At 40.1% G+C, this 26092-nt stretch overlaps 2 protein-coding genes across 2 annotated transcripts; one reads left to right on the top strand and one right to left on the bottom strand.

Annotated features, from left to right (window-relative positions):
* Positions 1-852: 852 nt before the first annotated feature.
* Positions 853-11658, bottom strand: DPM1 (dolichyl-phosphate mannosyltransferase subunit 1, catalytic). Its single transcript, XM_057401736.1, has 9 exons — positions 11511-11658; positions 11042-11141; positions 8904-8937; positions 7328-7404; positions 7178-7203; positions 6167-6262; positions 4701-4769; positions 4303-4417; positions 853-1240 (listed from the first exon to the last, which is right to left on the bottom strand). The coding sequence occupies exons 1-9, from the start codon at positions 11621-11623 to the stop codon at positions 1136-1138; spliced, it is 735 nt and encodes a 244-aa protein (XP_057257719.1). The 5' UTR covers positions 11624-11658; the 3' UTR covers positions 853-1135.
* Positions 11659-11716: 58 nt separating this feature from the next.
* On the top strand, positions 11717-13196 carry MOCS3 (molybdenum cofactor synthesis 3). The gene has a single exon (XM_057401730.1). It carries the CDS (start codon positions 11766-11768, stop codon positions 13167-13169), a length of 1404 nt encoding a protein of 467 aa, XP_057257713.1. The 5' UTR covers positions 11717-11765; the 3' UTR covers positions 13170-13196.
* The last annotated feature ends 12896 nt before the right edge of the window (positions 13197-26092 follow it).

Raw genomic sequence — 26092 nt, 5'->3', positions numbered from 1 at the left:
TGCTGTCATTTTAAAGTTGTATTTAACCATTTTTGTCACTGTGATAAGTAACTGAGATATGAATTTATCATTTATTTACAAACTTTCTATTTAATTTTTCTAATATTAAAAATTCTATCTACTGTACTAAAGAAATACAAACACCAGCCAAATAGGCATCATTTTTAAGCAACATCTGTGGCTTCTCCTAACATTAATTTTCTGATACAGATATCCACAGAACTACTCTCACCCCCCAAAAATGGGACATATTCTTCATCCATATAACAACATGAAACAAAAAAACCCCAGTGTTACTTGTTTGTGTTTCATTTATCAGGATCTGGAACAAAGACAGATTCCACATTGCAAACTGTTGTTTGACCAAAGAAAAACCTCTCAGATCCAGTGAGGTGAACTGGGTCTCACCCTGAAGCTGGGTGAGATGCCATAGTCTTGTTTTACAGGTTCTAAAAATGTTTAGATTCTAAAGAAAATGGGAAAAGGGAATCACCTGCTTCTGGACAAATACACAGAATACAAAATTATTCCACACATACAATTCTCTTTCTTATCCAAAGAATATTCCTTCTTTCCAGTCTAGGAACAGCTTTACAAAGAACAAATCACTGTATTCATCTGGGTTTCCTCTTAAGCTACCTAGGTTTTATCAGTGCTGTAGACTGTTCTATGTCTGATTTAAGATACATGTCTCTCTGTGCTGAGCAAAGGGAACTAATTGGTATATATTTAAAATACTATCTGCAAACCACAGAACAAAGAGAAGATAAATTCTGTATTTTCTTTATGTCCTTGCTTGTCTTCATTTCAAAATCATCTTTAGCTTCTGCTGAATAATGATTCATTTCTGAATGCAAAAGATCATTAGTTCTTTATTAAGACTTCATTATTGTTACAAAAATAGAATAGAGCATTAGTCTTTATTAGGTTTTAGTTTAACATTCAGTTCATTTATTTTGAAAGGAGCATTCTGGGGTACAACATATGTAGTTCATTACTGGTGGTTTATTTAACTGTTAGTTTATAGAAGGTCTTCTGGTCACCACACAAATTATCAGGCTTCTGCTATTATGTACTAAAACCCACACAGATGTCAGAAAAGGGTTTCCTAAAAAAGTTAATTTAGGATAAACTATCACGTTGTAGCAAACAAGGTCAAGAGCCCCTTTAAGAAGGAGACTATTTCATTGCCTCCCAGTTTAGATTCTCCGTAGACACGGTCCACAAATGAAATAGGAACCTGTTGAAACAAGCAAAACTATTTTTAAGGTTCAAAACCTTAAGAATCATAAATACTGTAAACATAAGAATGGCTTTTGAACTACAGCAGGTTTAGACACGGGAAGAAGGCAAACATCAGATCAGCTTCCTTTGTGCCAGCTCTTACTGGTGGTTTTAATGATGCCCCATAGCTGGGGAGCATGAAATTATTTGGTTTATCACCTTTAAAGGTGATCCAAAGACATTACTCAGTGGCTGGATGATACACCAGTCAGAAGAAACTTAATAGCTTAAGTGTACTGAAAGCCTGGGGGTTTAAAATGAACCTTCACTGCTTTCCTGCACTGAAATTCAATACCTTTGAGTCAACGCCTCAGGGAGGCAAAAACTTCCCGCCACCATGAAACAGTATTCTGCACCTCACCATTGCCTGGAAGATGACATCTGGGTATGGCAGCTGGTGTATATTTTACAAGCAATGCCTGTCTTTATTGCTCTTTGACCATTTTATAGAATATTTACAGGATTAGAGGGCATTTAAAATACTAATTTGGGTTTCCTTACTGAAGTGATTATACTGACCAGATTAACTCCCTACTCATAAAACTCTGGGTAAATGCTGCTTTTCAGTAATTACATCACATACAGATGACATAAACAGGACATTCTGCCAACACTGTATTAGAATATTCAAGAATTTCCATACATGTTTATATGCAGAATTAAAATACTTCAGGGACTGGAATAAAGAACTGCATTTGCAAAAGTCATTAGAAAACTGGCTTAGTGTTCTGCTGGCAGCTTCAACCACAATCATCTGGCAAGCAGGACACAAAACCCACCACACCCTTGCATGTGTGCCAGGGCTGAGGACTTCTCACAACTCTAGCTCAGTCAATGGTAGAAGAGAACTCAGGGCAAGAAAATGGTAAAAAGATACCTAAAAAGGCATCCAGAGAGACTCAGCAGTGGCTCTGGCTTTCTTAGTAGAGTCCCTTTGATGATCCCAAGCAAGTACAGACAGCTGATCTATGGGGCGCTACTGAATATGTAGTCATTGCAGTGACATTTCCTGACTCACGATGAAAGAATGGTTAACATCTCATGTAGTAAAAGGTGTCAGTCTTGCCCTTCAGTATAGGAGTTAACCACCATGTTGCTTCTGGACTTTGCCTTTCTTACATAAGAAGTTCTACCATTACTCTAAAGGAAGCATCTTCCAGAGGGTGTATTCCATGCACTGTGGTACATTTCACGTATAGTAAAGTACAGCAAAATGAAACAGATGCAAACAAGACTATTCAGGTATGGCTCATGCCAGTTCATCTCATTATCCCCTTGTTCCTATTAGACTGGCAGGTCTCAATCTTCATTTTCAACTTTGCTTAAGAAATATTTTTCTGGCACAATTGTATCTACATTTTACAGCTGCATAAACCCCCTATTCTGTGTGTAAAGTTCCAGCACCTGCAAACCAGGAATGAGATGTGTGAGTGTCACCTCTGCTGGAATTTTAGTATTACGGTTTGGATAATTATAAACTATGTAAAGATCATAAGTAATGATCAGGAAATACTGTATCAATGCACTTGAAATGTAACGGAAAATTTCCTACTCCAGGAAGCTACAACACAGAGATGATACAGAGAACAGGAAAAATACCATAGTCATGCTAGGTATGCATCAGCAACCTGAATACTGTCGTGTTTGTTACAGATATCACAAAGGCAATCCTAAAGGCAAGGGCAAAGCAGAACAATGAAGCAACTTTTCAGATGTTAGGGAGAACTCTTCCCAGATGTGAGAATCCAAAGGCAGAGGGAAGGAGATGCTTGAGAACATACAGCTGAATTATGGAGGATGGTGTAACTGACCCATGACAGAAGAGAGCACGTGCGCCACCACTGATGGAGAGACATTAAGCTTAGTCAAGACTGTTAGGCCTTGAACCAGAGGACAAAATGTCTTAGTTTTGATGCTATGCAACCAGTAGTGGCATGTAAATACATCGATGGTGGGAATCAAATAATAGGGAGAGAAAAGGTCTTTGCAGGAGCAGCCTTAAGAGGTATAAACAATCCAAGACTGAATTTTTTCAAGCCAGAGAACTGTATTTTACTGTTTTAAAAATGTATTGTAAATAAAACCCATCTCGCCCGAGTTTTCAGTTTCTGGGTGTACAGGTGAGGATTTAATTCAGTAATACTAGAAAGCAGTACATGACTCCAGCTGGATGGGAAGACCAAAGAAAATACTGTCAAACCTCAGCTAAGAACAGGATAGTGATGTTGCTCCATAAGTGAGAAAGGTGGAAGAAAAGAGCTTGCTTTATTGTGTGGAAATTCTCTGCCCAATGGTGATTGAGAAGTGCAAAATGTTCAGGTTTAGAGAGGTAAGTACCACCAACAGAATTCTCTGACAAGTCAGTCATGAAAATGATGATGAAGGAACTGGTTCCGAGATTCACAAAGAATTCCAGAGAAAAGAAATCATCTTTAAAGACACCAGCAAGAGCAATTCAGTGAAACATAAAAGGGCACAATCAGACTGCTGGAAATACAGCAGCCAACAGTTATTTGGAGTTCTTTTCTAATGGTAGACAGCACATTCAAAGGGTTTAGAAGTGGCAAGTTGGAAAATAACAAGGCAATAAATGATGGAGAGCAGACTAAATCTGAAATAGAATCAGGTTGGTGGAGAAAACAAAGTGATTTGAAAAGACCTAACTAGAGATGTCTGTACAATATGAAGGAGGAAAGAAAAGGCTCAGGGCAGCTTCACTGTATATTTTAGCCTTCCCTCATTTGAAAAAACTTGTAAAATTGTATGTGGCTAAAGAAATAGCAACAGGAGAAGAGAAGGATCTGAGCAGCATATCAGCCAGGGGAATATGCAGCTGGATTTCAGATCTCCTATTCACCTGGAAAAGCTGGGAAAATAGAGTTGTACATATGTAACCTTTTTGGATCGATTCGATAATCTTGCTGCTTCATGGAAGCTCACAAAACTTCCTGCGTTCCCAGTAATCTGTATCTACACTGAAATGAAAGCACAATATATTTATCACAACTTTCACTATACCTCTCCAATAGTATATCCCAACTGTCTAGCCCGAACAATCATCTCCATCTGGAAGACGTATCCTTTAGAAACACATTTTTCCATTAGCTTCTCTAAGACTTCTTTTCTGTATAACCTGTAAATGATTACAAAAAGAAAAGAGAAATCTGAAGCACAATGTCTGAACTTTAGAAATCAAGACAGTGCGTAGGAATTTTAACTGGAATCACTCACTCAGATGATTGCTATTTAAAAACCAATCTTTAACAAAGTCAGTTCTTGCAATCTAGTCTGTTTCTTACACCTTTCCAAACAGATTTCATAGCCCTCAGTAAGGAAGTTCTGTTCTTCCTCCAGTTCCTTGTTCAGCAGTTTCTTAATTTCAAATAAACTTGATGAATTGGAAACCAGACCCATACCTGAAGCTCCCTGTTAGGTCTGATGCACCTGGTCGCAGCAAAACCTGAGTCAGAAAATTGGCACCACGACTGTGAAAGAAAAGATGAATGTCAGAATTGCTCAGTGCACAACTCCAGAAGATCAAGCGGAATTTCTAGAAAAGAAGCAAAAATCATCCTACCAGCAAAGAAAATAAGAAAAAGGAAAATGAAACTATTTCTAATACATTTTCACTTCTAGATTTGACAAATAAATCACAGAATCTTGAAATGAAAACCTAACGTTTGCATTTCAAACAGATTATCAGTAGATTATTGAACTATGAAGGAGAAAATGGTTTCTAGAAATCAGGTTTACAATCTGGTTCTTTCTGGCAGAACTCTTAGTGCAACTACACACTGAGACAATACATCTGACAACAGCCAAAATGTTTTTCTTCTAACATTCACTGTAGGCGGAGAATAAAAATGTTTCCTGGACAAATGTGAGACTTGGATTAAAAAAAATCAAGGTTCAGTTTTGGTAACACTGCTCTTATAGCATGGTAAGGATCATCTCCCCTGATGAAGAATGTCACAACACTGAGAGGCCATACGATTATCTTGCTGAGGACTCTATTACACACTGATAAGAGGTGTAAATCCTTCACCTTGTCCAGCATGAAGTAAAAGGATTCCTCTGTAATGTCTATTCAGCTCTTTTGCTGGGTGTAGATTTTATTTACATTCACAAAAAGGTGAGCACTTATTCCAGCATTAAAAACAGAAGACCCAAACACAGTCCCTGTGGTATCACCTCCAGATCAGACTGCTAACACAACTTCTGCTCCTAATTCTTTACAGTAACATATAAATTATTCTTATTCTCTTAAATTAGGTGCGAATGACTACACAGAAACTTGTCAACTACCTCCTCAGAATCTGTAAGCCCCTGTAAACCTGAGACATCAGCCTCCATATGCTTGTACAACCTTGACAGAACTTTCCTCTTTGTGCTGCTGAAACCTCTCCCCAGTGTTCATTGTAACTGTTTTCTAGCAAGGTCTAAGCAATCACTTGTTAGCATTGATCACGCCAGGTAATCCTTAACTGATGACAAATCAGAGCTTCAACAGAGGGGTTTAGCAAGTGATTTACTCCTAGGGAAAAGCCCGTTACAGCTGGTAGAGCTAACTAAATGTGTTCTTAAACTTACAACAGTCTCAGGTCATTTGCTGGATGATGAAGCTGACTGTCCCAACCTGACACCAGGCAGGTTTGTTCACTGTTCCAACCCATTTCTCAAGCTTAGTTATGTCATTACATTCCTTCTTGGTGGGTTTTAACTAAAGAATTTGCAAACCATTCATGCTTCTATTACTTAACATAATTTTGCAGTACCCAGTACTATTGACTGAAGACTCAGTTCAGCTCAGACTGAGCTGAATCCTTGGAATTACTGTTTCTAAATAACATATTTATGTGTAAATATGTAGAAAAATACCAACCTGATTAATTTTCTTTTCAAATCCCAGCCATATACTCCTCCATTTCCTTTATATCTTGTTCCAGACACAATATCAAAATTGCCTTCTTTCTGCTTTCTATAAGCAATTGGTTTTATCAGAGAAACAGGAGGATTATTTGTATGAAGGTTGGACAAAATAAAAACAATCACTCTTTTTACAAAATCCGTATTTTACAAACCTCTGAACGAATAAGGAGAGACGAAAGCAATCCTTATGGTGCTTATAGCATTATGCATTTAAAAACCTGGTGATTATTCTCTTATAAAGACCCATTTCAGGGAATCTCATGATTATCTTTTACCAACTACGCCACAGAATTTCACAGACTACTTCATGAATAGGCATTTTTAAAGCTTCTCTCTAGTATAAAAGACAATGATTTTAAATACAAATTTAAACATTTAAATTATACAAACCAATAATAAGGAAAAAAAGGTCTGGAACTATCCTTGGTCCAGACTGCTGCAGAACCTCATCTAAAATGTAAGGCCTCCAGTTCTATTAGGCAAGAAAGTCGTTAATTACACAGACTGCTGCCATTAGACTCCAATGTAATGCCTCTTGTCCATTTCTCACCAACTGAAATGTTACAGGGAGGTGGAGGTAGGCAAAAGGAAGAGAAGTATTTCACTAATAACTGAGGACATGGTCCTCTATTCAACATCTTTACATGATAAAATCAACAGAATCAGAAGATGACATTTATATATATGCTTTTTAAAGCTGCACAGCCATTACAAGGCAGAGAACTACTACTTAGCCACACGTGCACTCTGTTACTTTAAACTTGGGGATTTTTGCTCCAGTTAGGAACTAATTATTTTCCTGGACTATTCTGGGACAAATCTAATGAGGGCCAATCACTTTTATTCAAATTCTTTCCTTGCCAATTTTCTTACCACAGCTACACAAGAATATAAAGCTTTCAAATACTACTACAAACCAATAAACATTCAGAAGTCATTCTCTCATACTATGATCGGCACCTACCTGATAAACTCTGGAATAAACTTTGGCTGAAATGGAAAGAAAACAGATCAGAAAAGATAAAGCAGTGGGGGTTAAAAAAAAAAAAAAAAAAAATCAATGAAAACTTAATTTTAGCAGATTAAAAAAATGGTAGATAAAATACAGACTTACGTGGTGAGAGAGGTCAGCATCCATAATAACAATGAAATTCCCAGTGGCGTGCTTCATTCCATGAATATACGCAGTGCCTGATGAAACAGTAAAGAATTTCCCTCACTATTTTAACATGTGCAATCTTGCAGCCACAGTCTTCAATGATTTTCTAGAATCTCTACTAGAAAAGGATCAATTACAACCTCATAAAATTTATTTTAAAATGATGTATTGGTGATCAAACATTAAAATTCCTTTTCCCTCCAGTTTCAGCACTAGATTTTATAAATATAAATAGATTATAAACAGATTTTATAAATAGAAAATTGGCAAATCCTGCTGCACTAGAGCTGCACAGAGAAGCATGACTTGGTAAGTGGGTCACTATTTGAAATATCATTTTCAGAAGAGCCACAGGCACTTGTGAGCCACAGAAGACTAGAAATAGGACACAGACAAGAACATAATCACCAACAGTTAAAACCCCCTTGATTTCTAGACTCAGAATTTACTAGTAGTTGTATATAGATTTTAGTTAGTTCTTGATACCATGAATAATATTCTGGTACCTAATCTGAAGACAGCCCTTTTCTCTTTCTTTAGACTTTGTTGTGTTTTATTCATCCTGGATGAACTGGTGTAGCTATTTGGATAGGAGCTGTAACAAGTTCTGCTATTACAGTTTTCCTCAAGAATGCAAATTTCTGATCCCAGTCATGTCATCCAGAGGCAGCACTGTATCTGCAGACCGTAGAGCAGCACAGCAGATATGAAAAACTGGCAGATTATTCTCACTTATCCAAATTACTCTTGAGTTTTTCTGTTAACTTCATGAGGAATAGATAAAACTGAACGCAAAACACTCAACTGATGTCCTTAGCAGGCACTGCTACAGAAAACTAAACTCCTGGTTAGTGAACAAGCTGCCTTCCCTGTCTTTCCCTTGTTTGCAGAGTTACATCATAGAAGTGTCACAGATTTGTATATTGTGCACAAGTGGTAGCTATGGTACACAAAACAGTCAAATTCAGTCAGTTTTAATCCATAATACTGGTCAAATTAAGACATGGGATGAGAAAGTAGAAAACATACACATAACAGCATGTAAGCTTTTTGGAGTTTCTTAGATAAATGAGAGGAAAAAAGTATAGAAAATCTAACCAGAAAATTCAGTATCAAAATTAGAATTTGATTTTTGTTCAGTGGACTGGGGAAATCAGGTGCAGTACCCAGAACACTGAACACCTCAGATGTTGTACCAGTGGGGGATTGCAAGATATTTATCAAGAAATGCAGATAGCGATTGACAATAAATCAAACAACAAACTGCATTTTATCATTGGCTCCATTCTTTTAAGGCAGAAGGGATAAAGATCTTAACAGATGGAAATATCCCCACTTTATTTCAGAATAGTTTTCATACTACAAGTTTTAATGCAATTTCATAGCATCCTTGAGTGGTTTGAGTTGGGAGAGACCTTAAAGCTCATCCAATTGCTGTGATTTTTTTCCCCACTCAAACTTCATATACTAGAATCAAAGAATACAGCAGATTTATTTTTTTTAGTACTAACCGGAGTTAGCCAGGACTTACCGAGGCCCAACTTTCTTGCTCTGGGTCTCAGAAGCTGCAGAACATATTAAGATACAGATATTACTCGAAGAACAGTTTTTAATTCAGTTTAGTGACACCTTAAATTTGCTATTTTCAAGGTACAAAAATATCTTAAAATGAACTTTTGATTTTTAGAAATCTAGTTAATATAAATTTATCTGTCAAAATACATGAGACACAAACCATTATATTAAACAGGTATTCGATCAGGTCATATTTAAAAGCAAACACCTCTTAAGCTTTATTTAGTAGTTCTGCAGTAAAAAACAAAATCAACAAAATAACCCCAAATTAAAAGTGCCATCTCAGTAACTAAAAGATTTCCCCAAATTCCACTCTCTGAAACACAGTTATAAATCTGAACAACAGTCTCCCCAGCACCGTTACTCTTCAGGGATCACAGACACTAACAGCAAATATTTTAGCAAGTTTCCCAAAGTAATCACTTTCAGTACTGAATGTGAATGTCAAGATTTTAGTGTGCATATGGACATAACCAGGAGTAATGACCTTATAACAACATTATCAATCATCCAGAACATGAGTGACCAAGCTTTAAACCCAGGCCCCATTTCCTCAGCTCCTGCGGGGCTCTGTGAAGTGCAGGGGGAAAAGGGGTCACCACCACTAACAAAAGAGGAATCTCATTTCTAGATCATCATGACAGTAATTTAACTCCTAAAGTGCCACTGATATAAGTCAGCATTTGGGGAGGAGAGAGTAGATCTTTAAGCAGTTATCTAAACATAATTCTGAAACACATTTTAAATCTTGGCCAGTTTTGATGCCTTATCTAAGTGGTCATAAGCAATGCAATTTGGAGATGGACATAGATATGAAGGAGTTAATCCTCAGTGCTTCTGCTGATTTGTTATTTTGGTTTCTGGGTTGGTTGTTTGCTTTTTAATATATAGTTAGGTTTGAACATTAACTCAAAAAAAAATTACTTTAGTTCCTCATCTACTTCCGTGAAGCTGTTGGCCTTGCATTAAATCAACAGCACATTACATTCAGTAAGCTTAATGTAGTAAGCAAGAAGCCCCATCAAGTTGTTTAGATGATGACAACTGAGCGCAAATCAGAACAGTGACTTTGCTCAGGAAACAAAATTCAGGTTAAAAAAAAAAAATATATATATATATCAGGAAACAGTGAAAATTCATCTAATGAAAACTCTCAGCAGATTTACCCTTCTGCAGTGGTGCCAGTGTGAGCTGATGGTGGTGCCTTCACATATTCACACTCAACTGTGCTCAGCTCAACACTGCATCAGGGGATGGTCCACAGGTTAAACTTCAAAACTAAACTCTTATGCAGTGAGGAAACTTTTCTATTGCTGGTATAAAGAAAGTAAAAGGATAAAAAAAGGCAGACTCTAAAACTTCTTATGCACATTGTTCTTAAAACAATCTCTAAATCGTAGTTAATTCACAGATACTTTTTAAACCCATGCATTTACACAGTGACAGATTAGGAAAGTGCCCCTGCTTACAGCACAACCAGCACACAGAAGGTTGGGTTCACTGTTCTGTGATAAAGGCTTTATTGCCAAAAAAAGGTGGCTTTGAGTTGTAAACACCAAAGAAGTAACAGTATCTTGTTGTAATTGATGGTTATATAGTAATATATTAAATAGGGGGAAAAAAGTCCTGTCATTGAGGAATGCAACCAGATTCAAAAATCACAAGTCCAGGCTAGCTTTTATCTTTCCAATTTCCTTATTCCTGCAGTCACTTAAAATGAGATTAAACCTTATCCTGACCTCATTTTTCCCTCAGCTGTGCGCAAAGTAACAACTAACAACCACTACTTGTTATTCACAGCACGCAGCAATGCACAAAGTACTGAAAACCTTTGCAAACAGTTTATGATTCTGCATATTAGCCCATGACGCTGCTAAGCTGCTGCAGAACATCTGTAGCTTTACATTAGCCTGGAGTGCTGTGGAAAAACTAAATAACTTGTTTAAGGATGTAATCCAGAGATGCCGCTCTCCAAGAGTTCTCTGTGGGTTCTGGTTCTCTACGGGTTCTGGTTCTCTAAGGGTTCCTGTTCCCCCCAGACTTCAAGTACTTTCCAATATGATAAAAATGAAAGATACAGAATATAGAACTCACTATTTTATCTGATCCATATATTTTTTCCAATTGCTCAGCAATTTCCTGTGTCCCATCGGGGCTCCCATCATCTATGATGATAATTTCAAAATCCTTTCCGCTGAAATGAGAATCGTTTTTAAATGAACAGACGGCAAACCCAGTTTCACTGCCCGTGTCACTGCGAGCGGCACGGGCCTGAATCGAATACAAGGTGACTTTCTGACAGCCGGATGCTGTAGTTACCGCCACAGGACCACGCTTACAGGATAAACCGTGACCCAAGATCACTGTTTCAGCTCTTAAACCGCAACAGCGCCACATCCCGCTGCAGCCTCACCACAGCGACCGGTGCGAGCCCCGGGACCGCGAGAGGGGCAAAGCTAAAGCTGCCTCCGGGTTTCCCTCCGGCAGCAGGACCGCTCCTCCCGCAGCCCGGCCCCGGCCGGCACAGGGCCCCAGGGCGTCCCCCCCGCGCCGCAGGCGGTACCTGTCGCGGAAGGTGCGCGCCAGCAGCCACACGACGAGGGGCAGGTTCTCCCGCTCGTTGTACGTGGGCAGCAGCACCGAGAACTTGTCACCCCCGCGGCCGCCGCCCGCCATGTCGGCGCGCTGGCGCACCCGGAACCGGCGGCCAGAACACGGAGCCAACCGGCGCGCCCGACGCGGACGGAAGTGCGGTGCTCTAGAGGTGACCGGGAGGAAGCGGAAGCGGTGTGCGGGGTTCGGCGCTGTCCCCTCGGCTATGGCCGGCATGGCGGAGGCGGAGCGGCTGAGCGCCGAGATCAGCCGGCGGGAGCGGGAGCTGCGCGGCCTGCGGGACCGGCTGGCCACCGTCCTGGCGGGGGATGCCGCTGGGGACGCCGCGCACACGGAGGAGGATGCCTCCGCCTTTCCCGCCGAGCTCCCCCCGCTGCCCGCCCAGGCCTCTCTGAGCCCCGCCGACATCCTGCGGTACAGCCGGCAGCTGGTGCTGCCTGAGCTCGGCGTGCGGGGACAGCTGCTTCTGGCCCGCTCCTCCGTGCTCGTTGTGGGCTGCGGCGGCTTGGGCTGCCCCCTGGCCCAGTACCTGGCCGCGGCCGGTGTCGGCCGCCTGGGTCTGGTGGATCACGACGTGGTGGAGACGAGCAACCTGCACCGGCAGGTGCTGCACGGGGAGGCCCGCCGGGGGCTGCCCAAAGCCACATCTGCCGCGGCAGCTCTTCGGCTGCTGAACTCCACAGTGCAGTACGTGCCGTACTGCGGCGCCCTGAGCCCTCGCACCGCTCTGGACCTGGTCCGGCAGTACGATGTCGTCGCCGACTGCTCCGACAACGTCCCCACCAGGTACTTGGTGAATGACGCCTGTGTTCTGGCTGGGAAGCCCCTGGTGTCCGGCAGTGCCCTGCGCCTGGAGGGTCAGCTGGTCGTGTACAACTACGAGGGAGGGCCCTGTTACAGGTGTCTCTTCCCCAAGCCCCCTCCACCAGAGACAGTGACCAACTGTGCAGATGGGGGAGTGCTGGGTGTTGTGCCAGGCATCATGGGGTGCATACAGGCCTTGGAAGTGCTGAAGATCGTCTCGGGAATGGGTTCCTCTTTCAATCAGTTCATGCTGATGTTTGATGCCCGAGAAGGGAGATTTCGCAACATCAAGTTAAGACCAAAGAAACCAGACTGTGTTGTTTGTGGTGATAATCCATCTGTTACCTGCCTTCAGGATTATGAGGCATTTTGTGGTTCTTCAGCAACAGACAAGTGTAGGACTTTACATCTGCTGTCTAGTAAAGACAGGATATCTGTAGAGCAATACAAGAAACTGTTGGATGAGCAAGTTCCTCATGTATTGCTAGATGTTCGTCCACAGGTAGAAGTGGATATCTGTCGCCTGGCACACTCTGTTCACATTCCTTTGAGTAAATTAGAAGAAAAAGATGAACAGTATCTGGAACACTTAGAAAAAAGAATTTGTGAAGAAAAGCAGAGAACTAATGGCCAGACACCCTTTCCTGTATATGTTATTTGCAAATTAGGAAATGATTCCCAGAAGGCTGTAAGAATTCTGCAGGAGTTGACTGTCAAAGAATTTGCTTCTGTGTTAGCCAAAGATATTAAAGGGGGGCTCATGGCTTGGGCCACTAAAATTGACCCAATGTTTCCTCAGTATTAGAAATATAAATGGTGAAAACCAGTGCAAATGTTCCATAGGGTTTCATCTTCTCTGTGTCATAACTGTATCATGTGGATGACATAGGAGATAGAAATGTTGTGTTGCTTTTTAAATGGTATTTTAAAAATGTGTGTTTCGTCTGATTATTTTTATAAAAATGCAAAACTGTCCATGGAAATGGAAAGAAAAGTGCTTCTTTGCTATTACTTAACAGTGAAAACTTGGAATAACTGCTTAATTGTGTGTGTGATAATTGAGAACAAGTCCTGATTAGTAGTTACAACCCAGAGTGACAAAGCACAGGAGTCAAGTGCTGAAGGTTTTTACTCCTCTTTAACTGCCAAACACATCACAACAGTGCATGTAGTGAGCAAAACCAAATAACTAATTAATGTTGAGGTCTTCAGTAGCACTATTGAGCTCATCATGGGGAATTGCCAAAACAATGCTGAGCAGAGTGGTTTGGTCACCATCTTTTTTCTGTAGCAGTGTTGTGTATTTATGAAAGAGAAGAGCTTGCTGCAGCTATCATCACATACAGCAACGCTGTTCTGTGAAGAACTTTCAGAGCCACTTACCCTCACCTGCTGGCTGGCCAAAAAAATGTGTTCTCTGACTTGTGTAGAGAAACTGTGGTTAAATGTTAATAAGACATCAAGTTTGAGCCCGGAAAGTTTGTAAAACATACAGAAAATGCTTTTCTGAGAGCTTGGAAGATCTAAGAGTATGAATTGAAGAGGTAAGAGAGAAAAAAACAGATATGTGGCCTCCCTCCTGCAAGTACAAAGACGTATTTCTTAAATGTTCTTCCTGTTAGTTGTGGTAGGTGCATATCTCCAGTTGCACTGCACTATTTTGTTAACTGGCATCAAGAGCTACACATATCTAAAATGATCTTGTAGATAAACGTAATGAAAAGGAGGAGAAATAAATAGCTTCTCAACAGAGCTGCCTGAGTCTTCATCACTTAAGCATAGTAATTATCTTCTTAATTAAGGGATGGATTTCCTTTGCTTCCTGAGGAGGAAAAAAACACCTGTCATGACTAATCTTCACATTACACAAAGGCAGAAAAGGAAAAAAAGTATCATTAGAATTAGTAGTCAAAATGCATATTTTAGTAAAATAAATCTGAGAACATCCATGCTGCCTACTGTGTTATAACATGCCATGGGTTCTGGTGATAAGAATCTTGATCTCTTCTGAAGGAAACAGTTATGTGCATTTATAAATACTCATATTTCTTGCAATTTAGGAGACAGTGAAAATACTGAAGGCTGTGACTTAAAAGTTTAAGCATCGTGGTACGTAGTAAGAGAGTCATTGGTTGAGGACTTCAAAACAGTTGTGGAGGCCCACTTCAGTCAGAACTATCTGACTTCTGGTGGGTTTCAGCTTGTTGGAATTAGATACCAGAGGGACTTGTCTGAAATGTCTGATCTGTGTTTTCACCTATCATTTCTTCACTGTCTTGTCAAGAAGAAACTGAAACAGAGAAGGTAACAGTAGCAATAATTCTGTAATACCCCATTTCCCAGTGCTCAGCAGTGGATAGTATATCACATACCCACCTGACCTAACACAGTGATTCCTTTCTTATCATTCAAAGCAAGGTGAACCTATGGATGTGGAGAAAAAGGAGAGACCTTTTAATTGTAAATGGGTGCTACCTCCAGAGGATAGAAATCACGCGTAAAGTCTTTTCCTTTGTTACAGCATTTTAGCAGCAGATGCGTGCACATTCTGGGTAAGAAAATGGAGGTGACATTAAAGCCTGCAGTGGTTGGAGGCCTTTCTGTAGCGAATTTATAATTGCATTTCTTGTATCACAGTTTCAAGCATGAAACCAGCCTGAATCTTTGCTGAATAGTAGGCAATTAAGGATCTCAAGAACTCTGTCCAAAAGCAGTGATAAAGATGAATCAAAATGGTGCAAAACCATAAGAATGATACCAGAACTCGCAAAAAAAGTAAATGCATCAAGTCAGGCTGGTCACAGACAAACTTTCAAGGATCTTTTCTATTTCAGTGACTTTCTCGAGTGACCATTCTTGCCAGTCTGCAGGGGCTAAGGTTCAAAGTTCTTACAGCAGTGCAGCATCTGAAATGCCTCTGCTCGTTTTGCATAGAGTTCTGTGCAAAACTAATTGAGCCATACAACATAGAGATGGTTAATCTGGAAAGAACTCGGGAGTATGCAAAATATAGGTTCTTTGGGGAGGGGAAACATGTTCTCTTCCTTGGCTTAGGATAGCAATTAAATTCGCAGCAAATACAAAAGCATGTGCCATGCATCTGAGACAAAGATGGGGTCTCTGGTACTTGTACAAATTTAATTCTTTACATACTTGGGCTGTTACTAATTTCTTCTTCTCCCCTTGGCTTGCTGACGTGATCCACAAGTCTTCCTGTAAATAGAGTCCTCATGTAGTGATGGACTCTGGAGATACGCTGAAAAATCAAGGACCAGAGGATCATAACTAAGCCAAAACTGTTCTTATTATTGGAAAAATCTTTTGTTTTGACTTGCTTTAGTTTTTGAACTCTATAAAACATGTGGTGGTTTCTCTGATCACCAGGAATTGTAATAGCAGAACTCTGTTTAGAAATTCCAAGAGAAGCAATAAAACTGATTTTGTATTGGTGCCAAAGTGCTGGCTAAGCATTTGGAACATATTGACACTGTGAATGAAGATGAGCTGCTTTGTTCAAGGAGCTTATAGAGTCGTTGGTCTAAGATGCTTTATCAGAGAGGATAAGGTCAGTCAGCAGAGTGTATTCTTCTCTTTGTCCTTCACTCTTGATGTCTTTAGGTTGCTTTTTGCTTGTTTAGTTATAATCTCTTTTAATTGGTTTAGTATAATTTGGCAAAGGAATTAAACGGGGAAGAGCTTCCTGTTAGAGGTTTGGGGGTAATAGAAGGTGGCTGAGCATTTATTCTGAATTGCTGCCTTCTAGTGTCAGACATGTAAGTATGTAGAATAGCTTCACGGTTCAGGCACAGTTAAATAGCTAAGCTTGTTTTGTCTTGGGGTATGGTTGTTATTTTAAGGCAAGACAAATCAAACTGGTTTGGTTTTCATGCAGGTCTAAAAGACATCTGCATGCAAGGTACTAATGTGCCTGGATAGGCTAAAATCTTCCTTATTTTGATGGCAGGAGTCTCTCAAAACTCCAATAAATTCATCACTGACCTACTATCAAAGTGTATGATTTAAAAAATATCCTTAACAATTATTGGAACTGTTTGTAGACAAATGTATGAGGGATGTGTCCAAAACTAGTTCTTAATACTCATGTATCAGAACGTATTTTGGTTATGTGAGCATCTCTATTACTATCCTATTTGCAAACATCAGTTCTAATGAATTTAACTGTTCAAAACCAAACGATGCACCAGATGCTTAAAATGCTGCAGGCACAAATTGGTCTTTTTTTAAGATCTGAAAGCTCTAAAATGTCGTTTGTGAAACTACATCAAGAAAACAATGTTAAGGGTGTTTGCTAGGTGGCACTGCAAGTTAATAAACCAGATCATTCTTTGTGTTGTAGGATGCAGTTCAACCTTAGCAAGAGCTGAGGTTCAGCTTGTGAAAATGCATTGTGGTACAGTTCTTTTGGAAAAAGCCTGGCAAAATAGCAGAAAATGGAGTGGGGCAGTTGAACAGCACCTACAGTATTCCTTGGAAAAATATAATGGAAATTATGTTTCTGTGGTGAGCTGTCAGCAGGCTGTTTATTTCAGAGACTTCACCTGATTTTTTCACATGCTGTTTCAAAACACTTGTGCAGCCAAAATGGAGAATTGTACAGAAAAGGGTTGTTAGAAACACTAGCATAAAATTCAACATAGAGTCACTGCTAGTACATTCTTAATACAGGGCAGTGTTCCTCAGCTGGTGGTCCATACAATTATAGTGGTCCCTGAGACATCAGAAGGTGATCTTTATAGTGACTGGGGAAACAAGTTCATGTTCCAATGTGCGTGAGCAAAATCAGTAAGGCAACACCTTGGGGAAAAAACTGAACTTCTCCTTTTGCCTGATATAATGGTGTCTGTGACTTGGTAGTAACAGGAACACAAATGTTGAACTCCTTAGGAGGCATGGGTTTTGTTCATACAGACAAATGTTTATAAAGAGGTTATTTTTTTAACACTTAGGTGGCAGATATTAAAAAAAGAATTTAAAAAAACCCTACTTGCAAATTAAAGGTAATAATTTTGATGTCAGGTATTGCTTTTAATAGAACTTTTAGAAAGTACACTGAAAATCTAGGAACATAACCACTGGCTGTCCATAATTTATATCTTTGTAATTGTTAATTACTGCTGCATTTGCTGTGGTTCACTGGTTGAACTCATCCTGCCACTTGCATTGTGTCACAAGTTTAGTCCCAATAATGTTCTTGCTGAATCCGTGCTGTAAGACTGCTGAAGTCATTGGTTGCTGGTTTATTATTTTACAATAATAAACTGCTTACCTTACACCGCAGCTTCCAAATCTTTATAGGAAAAATAAATACAGAGCAGGAAAAGAAGCAGTGCAAATATGTTTTAATCTTTATTATGCAGTCAGGATCTTGAGCCATACAGGTGCATGCTCTTCGTCTTCTCCATACAGTAGAAAAAAAAGCAACTGGCATGTTCTGGTCTCGACAGCAGGACAGGAAAATGGCTTCTGTTTGCCTGTTCTCTAGTCATCACCATTGAATAGGTTCATTTGATCTTCACAATGTATTTCATGTGTTTGATTCAGTTGGTTGTGAAAGCCAACTGAAATGTATCTATGTGATGGTGCTGCTCTGACCTCTTGTTCTTTTTATTGTGAAGTGCTCACAATTCTAGTATTTCATGTTAGACTAAGAACAAAAAAATAGCTTCTATCCAAAATTATATGTCCTATGAATCTTATCCAAACTGCAAATTGATATAAACTCAGTCTAGTCCTATGGAGGTACCAGTTTTCCAGTCAGAAAGGAAGTTATTCCTACTCTGCATCAGGGCAACTTAAAATTATACTGTCTTTTGAAAGCTAAAATTGGGCTACAGCTGTATCCAGGACCAAGGTCTGGAAAGGACCACTTAGATAGGAGAATCCAGACCGCAACACAAGGTGCATGGCTTCAGCTACCGTCCTTCCTGATGTGCGTGTTCACTGCAGGCTTTGCTGACCTGACCCAGCACCATCTGTCACGCAGGGAAGAGGTGGCAGCTTTATGTTCTTATGGCTTCTCCGTGCCCGTGGCACGAGGCCCTTCCGTGCAAATAAGCCGTAGTTTCATTCACAAGGTGCTCCTGCTGTTGCTAGGAGACCAAATCTCTGCTTGCAGAGAAAGGGTATTTCCAAATTTAAAATGGCTCCTTATATATTTGACTGGGAAATGAAGTCTCTTGTACAAATGGGCATTCACCTGCTCATGAACAGGAAAAGGAAGTTCTTATTTTGTGAAACAGATTTCAGACTTCACAATGTGAGGGTTTGAAATCCTTAAAAAAACCAAAGTGCTTAAACTTGTCTTTTTATAGATATATTTATATGTACATATAATGTATGGTTGTACACATCCAGAGCACAGGTGTGTTCAAGATGCTGTGTGATAGAACCATAAGAACTCTACCTTAAGGCAGAATTTATAGAAATAATTTCCAGGACATGCATATTGTCAGTTCCAGATATCATTTTGAAGCTCTGCTCTCAAGTTTCTGTTTTGTTACTGTAGCAGTGGGAAGTCACAGCTGTAACAATGGTTGGAACTCGTTGAAGTGTTCTGTAGGTGATTTTTCACCTTCAATTTATTAAAACTGAATTTGTATTGTTAATGCCTTTCTGGTTTTCCTGCCTTTCAGATGAGAGCACCAAGATGTTCTTCAACACTCAGAACCCTGCTGCTCCTCTTTCAATCACTCTTGATTCACTGATCAACACTTTAAAAACAATAATTTAATCCCTTTCCTGTGCTTTCTGCCCAAAGTTCTTCTGGGGACTCCTTATCTGCTGCCCTGATTCGTGCTAATCTCCTTCTCAGTTAAAGCATCTTTAATGCTGTATTAGAGTCAAGTCAAAGCACCAATTCTGAGATGAAATTTCTTGTAATTGTTTCTTGGATGCAGTTACCTCAACCAGTTCTTCGGTTTTCATAGTGACAAGCTTAATGTTCTCATCTTGTTGGCCTTTTTCAACACTGATCATGTTTGAGGTTCTTAGGTTTCCTTATTTCCTTTCCCTTTGTACTGTGATTAAAATCAGTGGTAGCAGTGATGTACAGTTCTTTGAAGAAAAAAAGAAGCACCATTATTCTACTAACATAATGTAACAATTGCTGAGAATAGCACAGGTTTTAACTTTTTGCACTCAAAACATAGATGTTGATGGAGACTGATTTATAACACCTTGGTGCTGCTGAATGTTCGATATTCCAGCAGTAGCTAAACTTGAACAAAAGGAAGAAGTTCTGTGACTTGTCCTAGGACAAGACAAGATTGCCAGCACTCTAAACCAGCTTTCTTTTAGTCTTCCCATTATTAGTTTTAGGTCAAAGGAATAATCAGCTGTTCCAAGGAGCTGGAACTCATTGGAGTTCGGGGAATACATGAAGGTATAAATCCATTCCTTCTTCCATTATTCAGCTGGATAACTTGAATTGATACATACTGGAGGAACTAATGCTTTCTCCCTGGAGATGGTGTCCTAGAGTGACTAGTTGTGTGACACTGCTGCTGTTTTCAGTTTTCTTTTGTCTACCAATGAGTGGATGACAGGAAGAGGCTGTCAGCCTTTCTCCCACACCTGTGGTGACATTGCAAAAGCTCTTGTTCAGGCATTGCTCACAACATTGACAGACTCCCACTCTGCCGGGCACCTTACTCTCTTTTCCTCTCTCCCTATGATTCACTACTGTTGCAATGCCTCAGGAGTCCAGCTGAGCTGGCAAGATGAGATAGCTGTGCTGTAAGTAATTGCAATACAGGAACACTTCTTATTTATTGTGGTTACACCCTGCCTGTTCTTCATGTCTACCTGGTTTTGTTCTTTACCTGTTTCTTCTCTGTCCAGCGAGCTCTCAGGTTGCAGAAGTAGAGGGAGTGACAAAGCTACTTAAGTAATTCTACTGATACAAGTTCAGAGCAAGGATCACATGCAGAACTTATAGTAGCTTGGTCTATTTCCAGCTAATGGACAGTATGCTAAATGTGTGTGCATCCCTACTACTACATGAATTGTCACAAAAGTTTAATACGGTAGTTTTTAGCATCTGAGCTGTAAGAAGCTACCACACTGTTCCTTCCTTAAGGCTTCTAGTGCACTTTTGGAAATAGATGTGTTTGGTTTGGTTTTTTTTTTTTTCCTAAACCTCAGACAACAGGGAAGCAAATTTAGAACCTGAACCTCACCAGGTCATTAGAAAGAGATCTCTCCTTTGCATGATGTTTGATCCCAGCTTCATACTGGTGCCTAGGATGGCTGGGGAAACTGCATCCCTGCTGGAGCCCTGTCTGCTGGGTGGTAGTAGATGCCTCACTGAGTGAAGTTTCACAGGTAACCTTTTAGCAGTGCTGTCATAGGCTTTCCTTGACACCTCACTGCCCTTTGCCTTGGACTGATCCATGTATTTGTGTGACTGTCAGTGAACTGGCTCAGTGAATCTTCTATTCTTCCCTTTAAACAAGATAAATTTCCTGCTCTGTCAGCAGCAGGGGGACTGGGGCTGGCAAAGTGGTAGTGAGGGTTTTGGGTAAGGCACTTCTGAACTCCTTGGACACTGAGAAGTTGCACAGATACAACTAACTGAATGAGTTTTCTTTTTGAAGCAGCTCTTGTAACTTCTTTTATAAATAAAATCCTAACTGCTTACTTACCCAACTGCTCTTACACAAGCGATGGAGGTCTTTGCATTTTTAACCTTGAGGCTTGTTAATTTTACTCAGATAGGCTTTTGAAAAATGTCACTTACATAAATTCCAGCCAAATAAATGCTGTGTAAATAGATTTATGGACATTTATGGAGTGTCAGTATGTGCTTCACACTCACCAGAAACTATGTTGGTGGGATCTTCATCCTTGTTTCCTGGCAGATCTAACAGCCTTCTCTGGCAAATGAGAGGCCGCGCATGCAGAAGCCAAGCAGTGCAGTGGATTGGGTATTTTTCTTTACATTTTAAACAGCATTTCTCATAATATTTTATACGTATTTTTAAAGAGACTGGTGGGGATGGATGCTTCAGGACAAGGGTCTGGCACTCAGACGAGGACTGCCGGGAGCAGCCCGTAGATGGCAATGTAAGATCCTTGAATCAGGCACATTCTCCACTCTGCATTGATGAAAACCGGTTTTCTTACCCAAACACTGACACAGCCTGGATTTATTGTTCTCAGTAACTTTTGACTCTTCTAGCAACGCATTCTCTGGGGCTAGTAGTGCATCTCGAGTACTATAGCTTTTATAGTTAGAAAAGCAGCCATATTCAAATACAGCAAATAATGACAAGTTTTGATTCACAGGGAAAACTTTCTCTTTGCTTTGCGTCGTAGTACACTACAAAACTAAATATGCCTTTGGTCCTATGCAGGTGCTTGAAGTACTTTAGGTGCGGGTCGGAGTTTCTGCTGTCAGTGGAAGAGCAAAGAGTCAGTAGGGAAAAAATGCACATGCAGGTTTACACAGGTCCCACCAAGAGGAGAGTTTGACTAACACAATTTCAGGGCTTACAGCAGCCTCTGTGGTGGGATGAGGTTGCCAAGCTCACCTTATGCTGTTGTTGCTAATTTTTCTTTCCTGTTCTAATGTTCAAGTTATGTTCGTTTTCATCCTGTGATTCCCATGTTGAATTTGTGCTCTCTGCTTTCACCTAAAAAACTGTGAAGATAACTTCATGCACTTCCTGTGCATGCGATACTTTGCATTCTTAGCTTTTCCTACTCAGGTTGTCCCCAGAAACAGTCCTCTCTAAAGTTAAAGACACCTGCAAGTCCTCAGTGTTGGATCTGGTTTGCTTGAGGATATTGTTGCTTGATTTCCCCAAAAGTGCTTTTGAGTGAAATGTGTCGTCTTTTCCTCGGTTGACCTGTGAACTACCACTGTGAAAGTTATGAATGATATCACTCGGCTTCTTTGTGACATGAGGTGCACCACTAATGAAAGCAAGAGCATTACTTTCATGTCTCATTCAGCAACTTTGTTAAAACCTTATGTCTCTATGAAATTAACTGTAGAAATCTAGGCTCGTCCCCACAACTTTGTTCCTGTGGTAGGCACCATTTAAATTAGATTGTTATCTTTTACAGAACGCTAAAGGTTATTATACTTGCTGACCACTTTACTTGCGTGACTGAGACCTGTAAAATTAACTGTCCGGTTTTGGAAATGAATGGCCTTGGGTTTTTAAATGTTCTAATCTCTAGGTGATGGCTGGGAGGTACTTATGTTCCAGGTCACTCACTTGAGCCAGGTAATTATTACAGTTTGCAGCCCTGTTTTCTGCACCCACAATGAATGTAGGAATAAAATTATCACCATAATTAAGAATGGCTACAAAACTGCAATCATTAAAAAGGGTACCTAATGAAGGAGAAGCTTAAACCGCAGCTTGACAGCGTTACATGTGTTTATGTGCCCTAGCTGACTTCAGTGCTGCTCAAGACTGTTCAACTCATGTCAGAAGGGCTACAGGGATAACGAATTAATATTTATAAAGTATAGCAAATGTGCTCTAATTACCCTGATGGGCCTCCTGTGCCTCAGTTATGGCAGAACTTTATTTCTGTTCAAGTGACATTTGCTTCTAAATTAGTTGCCATGGGCAAAGGGAAAGGAGAAACCCTGTTGGATGGGGCCGAAACATCCCCTGATAATTATGGTCCTGCAGTTTCTTCACCACACTTTTGGCAGGGCTAATAGCAGTCTTAATAGCTGTAGTGATTTCTAGGGAGTATTTTGAAGACATGAGATGCTGGAAAATGACAAAGAAAAACACTGAGCAAAAAGGGAGGAAGATCTAGTTTTATTGTTAATAATCAATAGGCCAAACTCAGAACATTTTCAGTTTGGCAGCACAGGCAAAAATCTCCTTGACTCTATTTGTGGTGTAGAAATATACCTTTATTTATGGTGTATGATTTTACATAGTGACTGACAGCTACAAAACAAGGAATCCTGTCCTAAGGATTTACACTCTATAATGTTACAGGACAAGACAGAACATGCACAGAGCTGAATTGATTCAGTGAAGTACAAGTTTTGGATCGAAAATGGTCTTCACTTTCCTGGTTTTTATACTATCACTGCTATGTTGAGAACACTGAGAGCGTTAGTAATGCTGAAATGGGAACGTTAAAATGCCACAGAGGAAGTGGTAAATGGGTGAGTGCGTAAATCTAGAGTAAACATTTTCAGTTTAAGCGATAGATTATTTGAAGTGTATTTTTGTTGACAGGGGTGATGTTCATCCACTGTCACGGACTCCAGTTCCATGCCTTCAGCTCTGTCTGGTTTCTGGTGGTTGCACTCTTTGTGCCTATGGGGTACCACAGTTCCACCATCCCAGAACACATTGTACTTGGGTGCTTTCTTTCCCTTATTTTTTGTCTATTTTTGGCACTCCTGTCACCTTTTGGATAGATACTAAATTGACTGTCAAATCTTGCATAAAATTAACTATTAACACAGAAGAAACTGGGCCATGTACTATTGTGGCAACTACTGGTAGAAATGAAAATGGTGAGTAATGAATGTGAAAATGGTGAAACTCTGATACCTGGGTCAGAGTCAACTGGTCAGATTAGGGGTTAATGTCAGTGACCGACGTGAGAGCAGAGATTGGTGTCACAGTCTTTGAACTCACATTTGTCACTTTGTTGTTTAATTTCTGATTATACACAGGCAATGAAATCTCTGTAGGTTTAGGATTATCTGCTCCAGATTTCATCCTGTTGCAAACCCAAAAGAGGGATATGAAATCCCATAGCTTTGTTAGGAAAAGTATCTGTTCCTTTCCTCTTGTTTTAACTTCCTAGTCTTGTTATCTAAGCAAAAAGATCAATAATTGTATGGAACAGGACTATTTCACGGTCAGGCATGAACTGCCAAGAACTGTATTTGCTGCTGTTCTATTGTTTCAGACTGACCTGGACCAAGAACAAGCTGGCTTCTCTGGATCTGGATTCTTTGTGCTGCCTTATATTCCTTGGTCCCTACTCACTTTGAATGAGATGTGCAAAGGACAAATAACATTAAGGCTGGTAGATACTAGTGCTTCTGTGCAATTGAAGAATAACATTCCAATTCATCTAACACTGGCCTTTAAATGTGACACCTGAGCTAGGGATCTAGCTCATTCCAGGCTCCCTTAGTTAAAAAATAAACCCCAGAGAGGACTACATATCCCCAGTGCTGATTCAGATCTTTTGACGAGGCTGCTGCTTCAGGCACTTCCGTAAGTGCCTAAAATGAACTTTTACTCTCAGTCTGTAGCCTAAAGGACTGTTTGAGTGGAAAGCTTTTGTTTAGAGAGATTCCTATGAAACTTCAGTTGCAGAGGAGAGCTATAGCAGTAGGAATGAGAACCTTCCACAGCAAAAGTCTTTGCTTTTGCATCAGCCTGAATCCCCAGTTAAACTCTACCCACACAAGTCATGAATGAATAGAGCATGCCAGCTTTCCTTCCCAGATGTGCATCTCATGATGTGTAAATCCGTGATTCGGTTCTGCATGATCTTTTTTATTGTTTAATTGGGCATTGGTAAGGCCTTGGACTATTGAATGACACTACTAAAGCCTCTGACTATGGAAATCTGGAGTACTGAGTTACAGTGGAAAAAATATAAAGGGACAAATGTAGACAAGTCCTATGTATTCCCTAAAGAGAAATTTCCCTAAGACCTTGACCTGTAATGAATGTTAGTGTAATACAAATTATTCCAACTCACCTTGCAAATTATGTTCCTTGATGTATAGTTCAAGAAGCCTTGTGGCTCTGTCTTCATTTATTAGTGTTGCACTCACCAAGTGATTTTTGTTGCTTTTGTTATTTTTTTTGAGGCAGGATGACAGAGGAGGGAAAGATTCTGGAGCAAGTAATTTAATCTACCACTTCCCGTGGAAATGCTGGTTTTATCAGGGATTTTTCTCTTTCTCAATCTCAGTGGATCCTTCCTGTTTTTTTCTAAATCTGATGATTCTTTGGTTAAATGGTTAAAATATTGAATGGTTAAAATATTTTAAAGTTATATCCCAAGTAACCGTGATTGTGACTCTTGGGACAACATGCAAGAAAGAGGTTTCCTTATACAAGCTGCTGAATTGCTACCTATATTTTTCTATACTGAGATGGTTTTCTTTCCTAGTATATACTTTCCATCACAGCCAGCCTGCTTCAGGTAGCAATGCTCATTGCCCAAACTCTGCCTTAGCTGCTGCTCACTTCTCAGACTGACCCCAGGTTGTCAAGCATACCTACGCACGTGTGACAGTCTTTCTGTACCATAAGAAGCACATGGAAATGCAAGGAGACTAACACTTTATTAATCAAAGTTAATACAGCTGCTGCTGTTTCATTTCATACTGTACATAGTACTGCACTGTACAGAGGGTAATAGAAAGAGCAATGCAAGCCCCTCTGTTGCAGAAGTGCACCACTATCAGTGGCAATTCAAACCTTTTTCTTCATAAAAGCACAAAGTGTTTTTTTATTGGGACTTTCTTGTTGACTGCACATGCTGCTAAATGCAAAACGGAGTGATAGCTGACTTGGTAGCTATCAGCTGTGCCACTGGAAACAGGCAGCTTTTGAATCAACTCATAATTTAACTGAATTTGACTAAAAAGTTGGGTAATACACTGTAAAGAGGCATAATCACTTTAGGCCCCCAGCCTTCACAGTAAGAGCTGGAACACAGCATGTGGGTTTCATACTAATGTGCTCTTAA

Source organism: Pezoporus wallicus, unplaced genomic scaffold (genome assembly GCF_028554395.1).
Source record: "Pezoporus wallicus isolate ANWC-B61680 ecotype Strahan unplaced genomic scaffold, APGP_CSIRO_Pwel_v1 contig_9238, whole genome shotgun sequence".
In the NCBI taxonomy this organism is placed as follows: domain Eukaryota; kingdom Metazoa; phylum Chordata; class Aves; order Psittaciformes; family Psittacidae; genus Pezoporus; species Pezoporus wallicus.
The sequence above is the reverse complement of the archived record's forward strand: the minus strand, read 5'-3'. Positions and strand labels throughout refer to the sequence as shown.

What these genes read in the sequence shown, in the direction of transcription:
- DPM1 (XM_057401736.1), bottom strand. Translation starts at nt 11,623, where the DNA reads ATGGCGGGCGGCGGCCGCGGGGGTGACAAGTTCTCGGTGCTGCTGCCC. An exon ending in AGCAAGAAAGTTGGGCCTCG is followed by an intron (nt 7,405 to 8,903) that starts GTAAGTCCTGGC and finishes CTGTTTCATCAG; the next exon opens with GCACTGCGTATATTCATGGA. An exon ending in TTGAAAAGAAAATTAATCAG is followed by an intron (nt 4,770 to 6,166) that starts GTTGGTATTTTT and finishes TTTCTTTCACAG; the next exon opens with TCGTGGTGCCAATTTTCTGA.
- MOCS3 (XM_057401730.1), top strand. Translation starts at nt 11,766, where the DNA reads ATGGCCGGCATGGCGGAGGCGGAGCGGCTGAGCGCCGAGATCAGCCGG.